Below are 15,540 nucleotides of genomic sequence, written 5' to 3'. Positions count from 1 at the left end.
CCTTAGCCTTAAGTCAGATTTTTCTTTATCATTATACTGGCACACTGCATGTCATGAATCTTTGATTCATTCTCACACCGCAATTTGTGTTTCCTACGTGCAGGAAACATTACTTTAGTGCACTGATGATGATTACATCATAATTTTAAACTCTATTCTCTGTCACCAAATGAGCCTAATTCATTGCTCATTGAAAAGTATTGGTGGTGATTTCAAAACTAAACAATTCCTGATTAAAAGGTTACTGAACACAAATAAAAATAAGCTCTCGTGCTTTTAAATCTGCTGATTTATCATCTCAGGAAGCTGTGTTGTTCTTTCTGCTCTCCTGAATCCTACTGTGTTAGGTTTTCACTTGTGGTCTTCACTGAACAGTAGGATACAACTCTCTGAGAGTTACCTTACTGGGAGAGTTAGCTTTCCTCAGAATGCTAATTCACAACTGAGTTACTATGCTAAACTAAAACGAAGCACACAAATGGCTGCTACACTTAGAAATGAACTTATATGCCTTTTGAACACAAAGACCAGAAATCTCAGTAAGGTCTCACTTGAAATTAGAAAGCAAAGTCGAGTTGTGGTGTAGTTTTTGGACTCAAAAGTGGAAAGGTTCAAATCCTGTGTAGATGAGTATTGTTGGAAGTTGGAGAATGGTGCTTCACTTTACTTTCTTTTTTGGGTATCAGTGTCAGCAAAATCATTTTCTACAGTGTTCACTAAGGTCACATGTATTACAATGTACCTTACAGTACCGCTATTGTAGAGTACGTAGTTGAAATTACAATGTGTTTCAAAGAAAACGGCTTCACAATTTTTTTCCTGGGAAATGTACAGTATATAACGCGTTTACAATACATAAGAATTGCAGAAAGCTATGAAATCCAGTAATAAGAAAGTCTTTATTTGCATACTAATTATAAGTCATAAAACTGTAATCATTGCTCTAGATTTCTAGAAAATTCTATTACTATTTGAAATACCCAATTAATCACTATCTGCACATACGCATATGCAGTATATGCACATAAAATGCATATGTGGTAAAACGCTTTTATTCAGAAGTTGGAATTTAATATCACTTTGGTGTTTGCATTTATTTCTTAGGAATGGATGGTGCTTGAAGTGAAAGAATTTAATGCAGGGAAGTAGTTATATATGTTGTACTGTATATAACCAGTTATAAATAAATCAAATCTGGCATTCTGTTCATAAATATAATCATACAGTATCTATGTATTGTAAATATGTTACATATTAGTAATAGGATGAAATAATACATAGAAATAGAAATACTAATGAAATGACGAATCCCTGGTTTGTCTGCAAAAGCCCAGAGTATGTTATTTGCTTTTTTTTTTTATTTAAAGGGGATGTGGTATAAATATACACGACAGCTTGTTTAAAACTTGCTTAACTAGATTCTAATCAACTTGATCCTGTTCGGTGTAGCTTTTAGACCCTGTCACACAGACAAACACAACCTTCTAGGTACATGCAAACATGGCTTTCCACACACAGTCAACTTAACTGCAGGAGTCTAGGTGCACCTGAACTAGGGACAGAATTACAGTAAAAGGTGAGATTTGGCTTTAATTATCACTTTATGGCGGAAGCCACTAGCAGTAAGCCCTGTTTGCCGAGGGAGAGGAGCCTCTTATTAACATTTTTATGTGTATAAAAGTATTCTGTGGTAACACTGCAACGTGTTGTTAAATTGTGTAAAAATTCAGGTATATTCAGGCAAAGATAACATCTAGTTTCATCACCTTTAAAATCTAATATTTTTTTTTCTTGTTGTATCTAAGAAGTTAAAAAATAAAATAACAAAAAATGAAAAGATTAAGAATACAAATAAAAATAGATATGCATGTAGTAATTCGTTCTGGAATCACCCACATGCACTTGCACCCTCTAAATTTATTACTTGAATATAATTTGTTTAAAAAAACAGACGCAGAAGAAGACAGACAAAAGACAGTGAAGAAAGAAGGAGAAGAAGAATGAAAAGAAGAGTAAGAGGAACTAGCACAAAGAATGAAAACCACTTTTTGCCTAGCAGGGAATGATGAAGGTTGAAAAGAGCCTCCAGACTCTGCCTTAGTTTAATGTATATTTTGCTTTGGGATTACAGACATTTCACTTTTTCCTGTTTTTTTTTTGTTTTGTTTTCAGATCTGTGAAGTTGTTGCCTCAGGGCTGTGACTGTGCAGACATCTTCTGGGAATATCGTAATTATTAGGCAAGTGAACAATCTAACTCATCTCAACTGACTCCTTCTTGGTTTGTGCCTTTGTGTTGCGAATACCTGTCATGTTACAAAACATTGTGCTCTCATCTGAATCCACGTAAATCTTTACAAAAATACATTTTTCTAGTAAAAGTAAGGAATGCATATACAGTATCTTGATATTGTTTACAGAAAAACTGTTTCCTTTTAGGTTTTTAAGCCCACGTCTGCTGTACAATCATGGTTTGGACTTTCAGCCCTCACGTGATCAGTCAGCAATTAACAAGCAATATTTCACATTTAAATCTGGGTGGCTTATTAAGTGTTACAGTACATTAAACAGTCACAACTAAGACATATTGGTTTGCTCTTGTATTGGTAATGTGTTGATCCCTATATCTTCCATCCTATAAACTGGGCATTTATTTCACAAGTAAAAAGTAAGACAAATCAAAAAGGAAAGAAAACATTTTAAAGGGCTATTCATGCCCATGTTCATTCACTGTGATGTGTATGAATTCAGAGCGGAATGGCAAATGCTGTTGAACCCATACACCGAAAGTAAATTCACTTGTATGTAGAATGAATTTGTCAACTAGGACAGAATCACAGCACCATTGTGTCTAATTTTAGTTTTTGGTTTCTAATCAAAGTTTTGTGTTATAGTAACTACATTACAACCCAAAGAAAAAAAATAATTCTGCTCTGAGTTAAAAAAACCTGACATATTAAGTTACGGTGAAGAACAAGAGAAGCCTATTGCAGCCTCACCATTCTTATTTAGGGCAATACCCATATGCAGATTTTGTCCTCTCCAAGGGCTCCTGCTCTTAAGAGGGTATTAATGGTGTTTTTTATTTAAAAAAACAAGATGTTATTGTGAATCCCCCCACTTTAACAGACATGGTAAAGTTCATCCCTGTGTTTTCTGAGGGCTACGAAACATCATGAATAAATGTGATAGCCCTTTCAGGAGCATTTTAGCTTTCATGACCTCTAGATTATATTCAGTATTTCAATCTGTATTATTAGCATTTGCAACTGAAGCAGTCATTTGATGTTAATAAAACTGTTGGAACGTTTCAGAAATATAAAAACTGAAATGACCCTGCGACTCAGCCAGTTACACCTCTTCAGGGATTCTTTTTTTTTTAATCAGCAGGTTTGGTAGGTTTTAAAAGTAGGCTTTGCCTTTTCATTTGATATACAGTACTTACTGTTTTAAAAAAACAAAAACTATTTTACTACTTCTAGTCATAATAAACAATCCTCATTATTCCTGTACAATAGTGTCCACTCAGGCACAATGGAGATTACTGAAAGGCGCCTGAGGCCAACCAGCTTGATGTGTTTGCCGAAGCCTCCATATTGGTAAAAGAAAGAGCACCAGTGATATGTATTGCTTTCATTGCCATGCTGAAACAATACAAAATTTGATTTTATTTTTCTTCTGTATGAGTGCAGTAAATAGCCGGTGAGCAAAGGCAAATTTCTGTTTCTCAAAAGACTATTAAATTGTGCTGTACTCACAAGTTTGTATCTCTAGAGATGCGAGTAGCTTATCTATTTTTTCCCATGAGGCTTAAATATTTATTCGTTTACTTAATTTCATGTTAACTGCATAACATGAAATAAAAATTAACATATGTATGTTTTATAAAATATATTTTATTTTATACAGTGTTTTTTTATTCAATATACTGTATATTATTTATAAAATGTCATTTGGTATCTGTAGACTAATGTTTGAGTGACTACTTCATGTATTCTATTTATATTTTTGAACATAGAGTACTGTTGCAGTACAGTTGTACAGCATCTTATGTTCGACATACAGTGGTACAGTACTGTTGTTAAGGTCATATATAAATATGAATAAATAAACATAAAAGCATTTTTATGTTCTAGGTAATACAAAATTCTGGGCCATTTTGTAAATAACAGCTTGTTCAATAGCAAAATTACCACTGAATGACACTACTCACGACAGAAAGTGTAAATGAAAAATACAATTTAACATCGTGTCGGGAAAGAGCTCTTACCTTTAGAAACAAATATTTCTGTAAGCATTGCCTTTATATGTTTTAGTTGTAACATTTCTGTGTAGCTTATGCGATAAATGATGTACAGGCATGTGTTATTCCCTTGAATTAATCACTGCAAATATCATAATATTAATATCACTGCAAATTAAATTTTCCTTGAATTGCAAATGACTTTGAAAAAATATTTTAAGTGTTTTTAATGGATTTATTTGTATTACTAACCAAACAACCTACCAATCAATCATGCAATCACTCATTCAATCTTAGATTTAGAAAACATTTTCATAGAAATCAATGAAAAGAGCACTTCCAATTCTAAAGACTCTTTCAGAACAATGTGAACTAGAAGGGATGGTTTTTAGTGATTTTTATGGCAACCCTTGAAATGTCAAGGTACTACTGAACCCAATTGTGACAGTTTGTTAATGGCAAGAGACTTTATTTAAGGCAATAAGAAACATGTTTGACATTTAATGCCATTATAATGCTGTTAGCACCAATCTTGTTAGCTTTGGTGATTCTTTCGATGAATTACTACCTACTGTGACATCAGTAGGAAATCTAGGTAATCAAAAGTGAAGCTAAAATTTCAGGCAGGAGAAAGAGAAAGAGCAGAGGGCTTCCTCTACATGAAAGACTGCAGAAAAATGGGCTTAATAAATATCGTCAGGTTAAGGCTTCAGACAAATATTTCATGTGCAAGACTGTGCTCTTGTTCCCTTTTGGAACGTGGAACAAGAGTTTGTAACCACCTGCTATGACAGAATATAAACAATGCGCCATATAAAAAACTAAAGTGTAAACCTGTGCTTCCTTAACGCTCAGAGTGGATCAGCTTGCCAACAAATCTGCTTCATTGTCATTTTTGGCAGGATTTTGTAAATCCTGTTTTTTAAAACAGGTAAAACACTGTGTAATGTGCATTGTAAAAAAATAAGAGGGGGAGGGGGTAAAAACTGCATGTTACTGAGGTGTAGAACAAGGCTGCTGTTTTTCAGTCTTCATCATTCCCAAGATGCTTTGTGGCTGCTACGTTAGTAGATAAAATATCAGGGTGTGCAGAAACCGCTCTGCAACATATGGTGATGCTTTAAAATACCTCATGTATAGAAATGTATTTTTTTTCCTGTACATACAAAATATCTATAGAGTAGCCAGAAAAAAGAAAGCTTGTCTGCAATTTTTTTTAAATTGGTTGGGATGTTTTCACAGTTAAGTTTTTGTATGCTTTTTGTAGTGCATCATTTTTGTATTCCCGGTTTCCATGTGAGACTTTTGATGACTCAACACACACATTTAGGAACTCTTTCTTCTGTATTAAGAACTAGGGGGAAAACAAACAACTATGCAAAACAAACAAACAAAAAATCCCATAGAAATTACAAACCCAAGAGATAGACGATGAGAGACGGAAAGAGAGAATAGGACAGAAATAAAGAGAGAGAAGAAGAGAGCCTTCAAAGGGAAGACTCATACTGTAGAAGCTCATAGAGCAAGGGCCCGTCCCTGTACCTGATCCCTACTGCTGTGGGGGTAATGTACTGCAGGATGTTGATAGTCCTCCTCAGTCGGCGGTCCACAAAGTGGGCATCCCAGGCTGGATAGCGCTTCCTTGGCATATCGATCTTGATGAGAGGACCTTCGGGGTGATAAGGTCTTCCCATGGGGGTGGTTGGCACTGTCGGTCTCACCTGGAAAACGGGCAGGCAAGTGTCGGCAGTCAGGTCCTCTTGCTCCTGCTGTTGGTCTCCAGTGGAGCCCCGGGTAGGGGTGGCCTGAGATCCTCTGGGCCCTGGGGTGGGGGCCATGGGCTCAGCTTCAGGAGGCAGAGGCAGCCCCCACAGCAGCTCAGCGCAGCAGGAGCTCGCTAGGATCCGGACCCGGGGACCCATGGGGTGCAGCACACCGTAGTAGAGGAAGATACACACCACCCCTGAGGCGAAGCTGAGGAACACTCCGCAGAGAGCGGGGACGGCATAGGAGTCAGTGGTGGCGGGGTCCCTGTAGAAATACCACAGGATCGTCAAGAGGGCGTTCTCGGTAAGCACCACCGCATAGTAAGCCACCATGCGGTATCGGGTCCTGCCTTCCTTGACGTTGAACCAGCAGAAGATGTAGACAATGCCCACCACCATGTTGAAAAGCACCTCTTCCCACTTGGACATGCAGAAGTCGGTTCCCCCGTGGATGATCCAAAAGGCCATGGCACACCAGTGGACCACCACGAAGATACCGAAGTAGAGCTGGAAGATGGAGGCAAAAAGGGCAAAGGACAGCACCCGGGAAGAGATGGTGAAGAGCCGCCAGAAAATGTGAATCAGCGCACCCCGGTAGCTCATGCTTTTCTTGTCGTCTCTTGAGTCTCTCAAGAGTTTGTGGTAAGACGCCAGCACCCAGGCCAGGGAAAGAAGAGAGGCCACAGACGAGACACCTGGAGCAGAAGAGGAAAACACACAGAGAGAGACACCTAATTTACATGCAGAAGGATGAAACAAACTGGATACATCAAGAATGCCAACACATTAGACTGGGCTGTAAAGGCATGCAAGACATTTCCTATAATGCATTCTGAAATACGCATTTGAAATTGTAATAGAAAGAACAGAAAAAGAAGGTTCATGTATCAAAAGAAAAAGAAGACTGATTGTTTTACCATCAAGACCTATCTTACTACTAGATGTAACTACACAAAGAAGATAGGATATTGAAAATGACTAAAATGTGAAAATATATTCTACCAATCATGTTACGGACTGCAAGTTTTGCAATAACCAGTATGGGCAATGGACACAGTAGGCATCTAACAAAGTGCTCCTTCAGAATTACTCTTCTGTTCTTTCAGAATTTACACTCTAGAATTTCTACTCAAAATTAATTACTCTGTTCATCTGATCCTTCAGAATTACTCTTTTGAGCCTTACTGCTTTTACCAGTATTTTTAACATCCATTATTTCTAAAGAATTAGGTATGAATACAACATTCTCTCTCCATGTTCAAATCCACTCTTATTCAAGACTGCCATGTCATCCACAACATAAGTCAAAATTAATTCTGTAATCTACTTTATATTGTGTACATGAATGGTAACTCAGATCCTCTAAATTGGGTTTTGTCTATAATCCCAGTTGCTAAACAACCTCATTCTTAACCTATTTTATTGTCTCTTGACAAAACATTCCTACTAATTTCTGACAGCTATGTTAATTAACCATTTACACCACTTGTACCAAAACCTCAGCATGTCTCATGCCTTCTCCTATATGCCTATGCATTGCCTTCATCTACTGTAATACAACACAAAACTGTAATTGGAAAAAAAACCACATTACTCAACACACGTTTTGTCACTGTTTTTGCCTTTTCTTAAATGGGAGGTAACAAAGAGCCAAACAAAACACTTGAGCTTTACTTTTTTTCTGAGCAGATCACAATTTCTGTTGTATTGTATTCAATTCTGCTTATATGTTACAGTATTTTTGCTGAGTGATAATTACTGGTAGTTGTGATAATGCACATTGTGTTTCAAAATTATTTATGGTAATGGGTATGAGAAAGGCTACTATTATTAAGACCGCTAGTAGAATGCATTAGTCTTCAGTTTACACTCACACAAGGGAAAGGGAACAGTTCCATAGAGAGAATGGACATTTTCTGCAGGATCTGATGCTAAGTCAGTTTATTTGCCAGGAAAAGAAAGAATATATACTGATACAAAATGCAACAATGAGGCATGTGATTTTTGGCATTTCAGTTGTATATTTTTTTCCCACTACATGAGAGGCCTTGTGTTGATTCCTGTCCAATTATTGCTGCTTCAACAGAAATCATATAAGAGTTAAAAATGTATTTTGTGGTGAATAGTGAGGCATGAGAATAATTTATGGTGCTTAATTAATTAATGTTTTGCTAATGTTAAACTATTCTAAAAGCTATTCACTTTTTTCAGGAGCACCATCTTCTTCCTCACCCCTCATCCCCCATCCTCAGCCTAGTTCCACCTGTTGTTCTCTCCTCTTTCATGTCTTTTTCCACCTGAAACCTCTTCTCCCTGATCCAAGGACATAAAACTACCTCTTGTATTCAGGCCCATCTCCCTACTCACCTCTTCCAGGCAATTCCAAGCTTCAACTTCACCTCTTGCACCTCTCTTAAAAACCACCCTTTGTTCCTTCATCCCTTCAGAGGTTTCATCTTGTCATCCTTTGTCCTACATTAAAACTCTTAAATGTGCAGTACAAGGCCTGCTCTCCACTCTCTTTCTTGCAGTACTATCTGTGTGACCTTCTCTGGCCTGGCTTCTGTTCAGCACACTGAAGTGCTCCTAACTGAAACTGAAACTGTTACTAATTCTCTTCTCAGCTTGTGTGGCCACACTTTTCTCCGCCTTAATTCTTCTCGATTCCTCTGCTGCCTTTGACAATGTGGATCGCTCCATTCCTCTGTCGGCAGTCAACGACAAGGGAGTTTCTTGAGCACTGTGAAGTTGGCCCCCATTCAAACAGCACAAACAATGACTTCATGGAGCTGATTTCTCTTTCCACTGCTCATTCATGGATTTTCTCCAAACTTCCTGATCAAATTTATCAAGGTTCTGTTCTGGGTCACCTACTGTCCTCTCTCTATTCTCCTATCATCTTACCCCATGGCTTTTGGTATCAATTTTGTTCTGTTGTTCCAAACTTCTCAACCCTACTCGATGCTCATGTCTATTCTCGTATCAAGACAGCCATCTTTTTAAACTTTGTGTCTCAAAGTTTGACCTCTTTTTTTCCCTTAATCTTTTTTCACATACCTGGATCTCTCTATCTCATTTCCTCTCTTGTTTCTGTTTGCATTAGACTCAAAACGCTACTTTTCATGTACCATTGTCTCAACTATTCTTCTCCTGCCTGCCTATCTTTAATCTCTTGTCTCTCTCTACATCCCTTCTTGCCTTCTCCACTCCTTCTCGTCCATTACATTTTCTGTATCCCCTCTCCACTGTCCCACCTCCTCAACCCATTCACTCTACACCCTCAGTACTCAGTGATGGAATGAACTACTCGCAGAAATCATAACTGCACAGTCATTGACCACCTTTAAGCCACAGCTGAAAACTATTTAGACTGCCATACTGTATTGCAATCATGTTTTTTAAGAATGGAGTCTCTACATAACTGCATTGTATCAGTACTGTCTGGATACCTTTCTGTGGTTCTGCTTCTCACATCTGAATTGGTGTTGAGCAACATTTTCATGGGACTTCCATTTCTATGCCCGACTTACTGTAGTTTTATTCTTATTCTGTCCTACTTGCAAGTAAATATAGTGTATCTATATCTCCCTTTTGTACTGAGAAATTTCATTTAGAACTTTGTACATATTGTAAGTTAGCCTGAATAAGGGACTGTATATGGATTAGTGTGAGGCTGTTGTTTGTACTCAGCACCAGTGACATCACAATTTGTTGAGGCTAGAATAGTCTTTGAACAATAAATTCAGTCTTTATCAAAGATTTATACCACATTTAATCAAAGTCATATTCTAGTATAATAGAATTACTATTCTTTTAAATATGTAGACGTTTATTAAACTGTATTATGTATTCATTGTACTGTGTTGCTTTGCTTATAAAGTATTTAGTACAAATTTCCCGTCAATGTATGTTAAACAAAAGCTATTACTGTTTTAAACATCATGCTAATTAGGCTTAGATTTTAAATACTTGATGCTACAAAAATGTTAACCACTATGAAGCAAAAATAGCTAATGTGCCTGTTCAGTAGACAATAAAGCAACATAATGTGCGTTTGGTTAATGTAGTGATTACATTAAGAATTGAGGTTCAGAGATTGAAAACCAATGAAGAAGAAAGAGACATTTAGGTCATAATGATAGTACAAATTTCATTTGAATTAGTTCAAAGTCAGCATGCAAGGAAAACATGTCAAATATTGCCTTTCAAAGAAAAAAAAAATATTTCCTTTATAAACAGAATAAGAGATATGGAGACCATCTGTTGGAAAGCCTGTTTCTGTAGAATATGTATTTACATCATGTAGATCATTTGCTCCTCATATTATGCCTAGTTTATGCTGTAGGGTGAATATATTTTGTTTTGATTATACTGTATAAGATTATAATAAGACATTAAAGTGGCAAACTTTAAGGTAAATTGTCATAGTTCAGCAAGTATATTTCGAGTACTTACAATTTTTCAGTAGTGTGCATGTGCTTATATTTTTTAACTTATTATAGATCTACATCCTATTATACTTAACATGCTTGTATAAAATCAGGTTAGCATTCTGAAACACAAATCCATTTAGTAACAGATGAAAGTAGCAGTCTCTACAACTATTATTGAGCCACTCATAAGTTTTTTAGTAATTTAGTCACCTTTGGTATATAAATAAATCTGTACCGTATACATGCTTGAAGGCCATTTTAATGACCAATGTGTTTGCATATTTTTCTCGTAAGTACAGAAATGTATATATTTAGATACTGCTTATGAAGATATTTTGAAGAATAATGTTAAGACCTCAACAAAATTGTTAGAAAGAAGATCTTCAGCAATACATTCAACAAACCAAGTTTACTGTTATGAGCAATCTGAAAGTTTTCTTTCAGAATAATTAATTTAAGAAAAAAATAGGCAGCTGGATCCAAAAGTGCTTAGTAACAAACAACAAGGAATTTAAAGAGGAATACTTGCAGGTATATATTAAAGGTTCAGGAATCAGATCACTTTCAGGTGTTATTAATTATTTTCACACTACAGGACAAACAAATGTCATTGTCTTCTCACAATTAGGGCTTTATAGGGAATCAATTATGTTATTAATATTTAACATATTAACATATTTAAATATGTCTAAGTCTTGTAACTTGTTTGTTGTGTCCTACCCAGTGACTAAGATGTAAATTAGCCTTTTAGCTAACTCTTAGCTGATCTGCAGCTTCAGGTCAGTGCACTGTCCATGTTCAATAAACAAAAATTTGGCAAAACAGGACTCTTTTCATTCATTCAGTTCAAAAGTGCATACAGGTGCATACAGTAGGTATATGTACAGTAATTAGTAAATAAGGTGAAGTTCATACCAGAGTCAAAGAAACTCATTAGACCAAAGCTGTTTTTTGTAGTGTTAAGCAGACAAGAGAACACACGACTCACTGAGACTTCAGTCCATTGCAGCAATTACTCTCCAGCAATGTTAACCCCCACTTAAACAGCTTGGTGGTTGGAACCACTGGGGTAAATACCTCAATCAAGGTGCAACAGCATTGTCTATAGCAGGGACTTGATCCCACAACCTGTCATGGATGAGCTCAAAGATGTCCCCACTGTGCTATGTCATGCTACTGTATGTAACGCATATGTTAAGTAATTTTTAGGTTAGGCTGAATTTATACACTACGGTATATATATATTTGAAAAAAGAAATGTAAGTTTTAATTTTTAACCAAGGGTTAAATGATTATTTTAATAACAAGTTTTAATTATTTAAAGAGACAGTAGATAGTCCTTTATCTTCTTTGCCAGAGACATTGTTCTTACATACAATACTGTATCATTTAGATTGTATTCCATAGTTATTGTACAAAATGATGTTCTTTCCTTAAATGGAAATTAGATGGAATGCCATGGAAGTTAATTGGAAGGTATCATGGAAGTGTCTCCTTCTGATAAGCGATTACACAAGAATGAAATATAGGAGTAAAAATAGCAACTGTTTTAGCTTCAGGATGTTTTGTGGATAGTCATGACACATAAAAATAACATTTTATCTGTCAAAAAATCTATAAACTGCCTTCATTACTCTGCTTTCCTGTGTGGTGATGCATACTAGCGCACTTTGGCACATCATCCAGGTGGGGGCTACACATTGGTAATGGTAGAGGGGAGTCCCCATTATCTAGAAAGTGTCCAGAAAAGCGTTATATTGTACAGTATAAGTGTAAGGAATGATTTTTATATTGAAAAAGGAATCTCTAGTGTCAAGTGGCAGTACCGCTACTGGAGACTAAAACGTTTTAGGTAGGACCCAGAAATAAGCCCACAGCTCCTATATCTGCCTCCTGTTGAAGTGTTTTTGTTATTTGGTAAATATTTAGTGTTTAACAGTAACAGACCAAAAATAACTGATACTGAAGACAAAATACTGAAGACATGAAATAATTTATTTTGTGCTGCTTATAATTTTTTTCATATGATATTAAAATGGTGGCACAGTGGTTAGCACTGCTGCATCACAGAACTGGGGCCCTGGGTTCAATTCCAGACCTCGATGTTATCTGTGTGGAGTTTGTATGTTTTCCCTGTGTTTGTATGGCTTTCCTTTAGGTGCTACGATTTCTTCTCACAGTCCAAAAACACACTGTTGGGTTAATTGGATTCCGGGGAAATTGGCCTGTGATGAACTGTCTTCCCATCCAGGGTGTACCTTGCTTTGCACCTGTTATTTGCCCATTGCTTCCATTTGCTTCCCGAACTGGAAGAAGTGTTTAGAAAATGGATGGATATCTAATTGTTCAATGATACTAAGTAAAAAGTAATTTGAAAATATTAAATATCAGAAATTTGGCATATTCATACAACGTATACAGTAGCTTGGAACCTATGTACTATGAAGCAATGGCATTTGACACACATGCTGTACAGAGAGGACCATCTGATCCAAACAGAATCCAAGATGGTGTATATTCCTGGATTGACGTGGTACAAGCATGAAGCCATTCTGTGTCCTGTGCTGTTGTCCTACTAAAGGTGCCATTTTTATGTGGACCATACCTAACTGCTCCATGATGAACAGTTTTCATAGTTTAGTTATTTGAGTAACAATACTTATTTTATAAGTGAATAAATCATTGAATGCTCTGTAACATAAGTCTTATTCCTATGTTTTAAAATGGCAGTGGAATAATAATGAATGGATGATTGGCAGACACAACAATTCATAGCCTCTTGGTAATAATCACATTTGAACAATAACATACAGGCATTTTCAATACTGTGATGGTAATAGTGGTGGTGATCTTTTTTTCAGTGTGACAGTGTAGACAGCTGCATTTTAATTAGAAAATAAGAAGTATGAGCATATTATTTGTGATGCACAACAGTTTTCATCCGTTATCATTATCATAATAATGAATATATTAATATAGATAATATTTATCATTATATGATTCTTTTTTTATAATACCTAAATGTTATTGAAAAAATAACTGAAAATATGTGAATGCAGAAGAGGATAACCACATAGATGTACTGTAGAACATCCTTTTCTAGACATGCAGTAACAGAAAGGTACATATTGTATAGTTTAATAAAGTACATAACAACCTTTCCCTCTCATGAGAAAATCATCTACTTTGTTTAGAAGATCATGCATCAGCTAAAAACTCTGAGCTCTGAGCTTATGGACAGACAAAAAGAATAAATACCCGATATCCTGCATAATCGGGGAAGCACCATCATTTATGAATTGTGAGCATAATTTGTTGTCTCCTGTTACAGTAAAAAAGTAAAACAACTGAATTCTGTTTCTTCTAAGCCATGAAAGCCATGATCATGACTGAATGAAATTCAATATTTCTAATCCCCCTGGATCATTCAAACTCTAAATAGTGTATTAGAAAAGACTAAAACAGAAGTCTGGGTAAATTTATAGAGCACATGTGCTACTGTGCTTCAGTTTAAGTATTATTACTATCCTGATTTCTCTCCTTTCCCTGCATTAAACATGCTCTGCTGTACTATAATATATTGCACTACAATACTATCCTTACCATCTATCAGACTGATTGCTATTTGTTAAAGCATTCTTATGTGAATGTTAATAGAGATTAACTGATAATATCTTATCAGGAATTGGCACCTTTTCATTTGTATAAGATAACCTGAGCTGAATGAGAGAATGAGGTAATTTACAATTTACAATTGTGTCAATACTGATGTACAGTGAAGACACAGCCATCTTCAATTTTACATCAATAGCTCATTGGCCCTGATTGGCATCCCAAAGTAAGCTATACAGATACTGTATAGGAGAATATATACTGTAGGAGGACATATATAGGATATAAATAGGAGAAGACCAACTTTGTCCATCACTGAAGTGCCAGCACCCACCTGGGTGATGCACAACAGCCATTATGTGCCAGCAGCTCATATCTAGATCTATAGATTTGATCTGTAGAATTCTAGATAGATGGATAAGTGAGAATCCACTTCACAAATTACATTTAAGGGGAAATGAATGTACTGTAGGCCAGATTGTGTAAACCCAGAATAGAAGTTAGCCTGAACACTAAGGGGTTTTAAGCTATTACTGTTTTTAATGAAAATCTCTGGTTTTCCATGTCCTGGGAAGCAATTAAACCAGACACTGAAGTACGTAAGTGTTTCTGTACCCTCTAATTGCACCTCTGATATAAAATCCTGGATGATTCAAAATTTCCTTAATGTAAACTATGACAAGACTGAAGTCATGCTTCTCAGCACCTCAAATCAACTGTCTAAAGCCAGTGCAGTAACCTTATCTGTGTATGACACGGTACTTGAATTTCAATCAAAACTGAAAGAATATGGCAATGATATTTGTTCCAGGCTTGATCTTTGACCCACATGTGCAAAATATGGTAAAAACATAATTCTTCCATTATGTTTTTCCAAGGAAAAAAATGACAATATTTCTGTAAATACACAGAAATACTGCCATTCTATGTTGCCTTTGGCATCCTATGTTGTCTCAGAATATAGTAAAAAAGCTCATTAACAAATTATTCGTATTTCCCAGAATTGATTACTGCAATGCCCTACACATTGGGGTATCTAAATACACACTAAACAAACTTCAGTATGTCCAAACTTTGGCAGCAATAATACTGACCAGGTTGCTTGCAACTGATCATAATTTTACACAATATTCAAAATGAGATCTTACATTTATTATTTATATTCTAAGATTTTAATTTCAACTTCATCTGTTTGTCCTAATATTATGACATTCTGGTTTCCTTTTTATTGCTTAGATATTTTCTTTGCCTCACACAAATGAACAAGAATGGTGAGTCCTAAATACATATTTCATTTGAAAAGCTGACATAAAAAGATGTTTTCTTTACCACAGCGCAACATGAAACATTCTTAGTTTCACAGTTGCAACATCCTTAATAAATCAGACCTTTTAATTCTGCTTTGTTCATTTTCAAAAGCTCATTAACTCTTAGATTATGTTCATCTTGGTGTTTGATCTAATAGAGGGCAAAAGACTTTTAGATCT

General features: G+C 35.9%; 1 protein-coding gene across 1 annotated transcript in view; it reads right to left on the bottom strand.

The window, feature by feature from the left end:
• Window positions 1–5,071: 5,071 nt before the first annotated feature.
• Window positions 5,072–15,540, bottom strand: part of xkr6a (XK related 6a) — a 163,510-nt gene continuing 153,041 nt past the window's right edge. The window contains exon 3 of the mRNA XM_088624956.1: window positions 5,072–6,703. Within this exon, the coding sequence (XP_088481082.1) occupies window positions 5,730–6,703 (974 nt within the window). The 3' untranslated portion in view covers window positions 5,072–5,729. The remainder of the gene's footprint in view (window positions 6,704–15,540) is intronic.

The sequence above is a fragment of the Lepisosteus platostomus genome, chromosome 3, assembly GCF_059453375.1.
Source record: "Lepisosteus platostomus isolate fLepPlt1 chromosome 3, fLepPlt1.hap1, whole genome shotgun sequence".
In the NCBI taxonomy this organism is placed as follows: Eukaryota; Metazoa; Chordata; class Actinopteri; order Semionotiformes; family Lepisosteidae; genus Lepisosteus; species Lepisosteus platostomus.
Note: the sequence above shows the minus strand (reverse complement) of the source record. Positions and strands in the feature narration are given on the sequence as shown.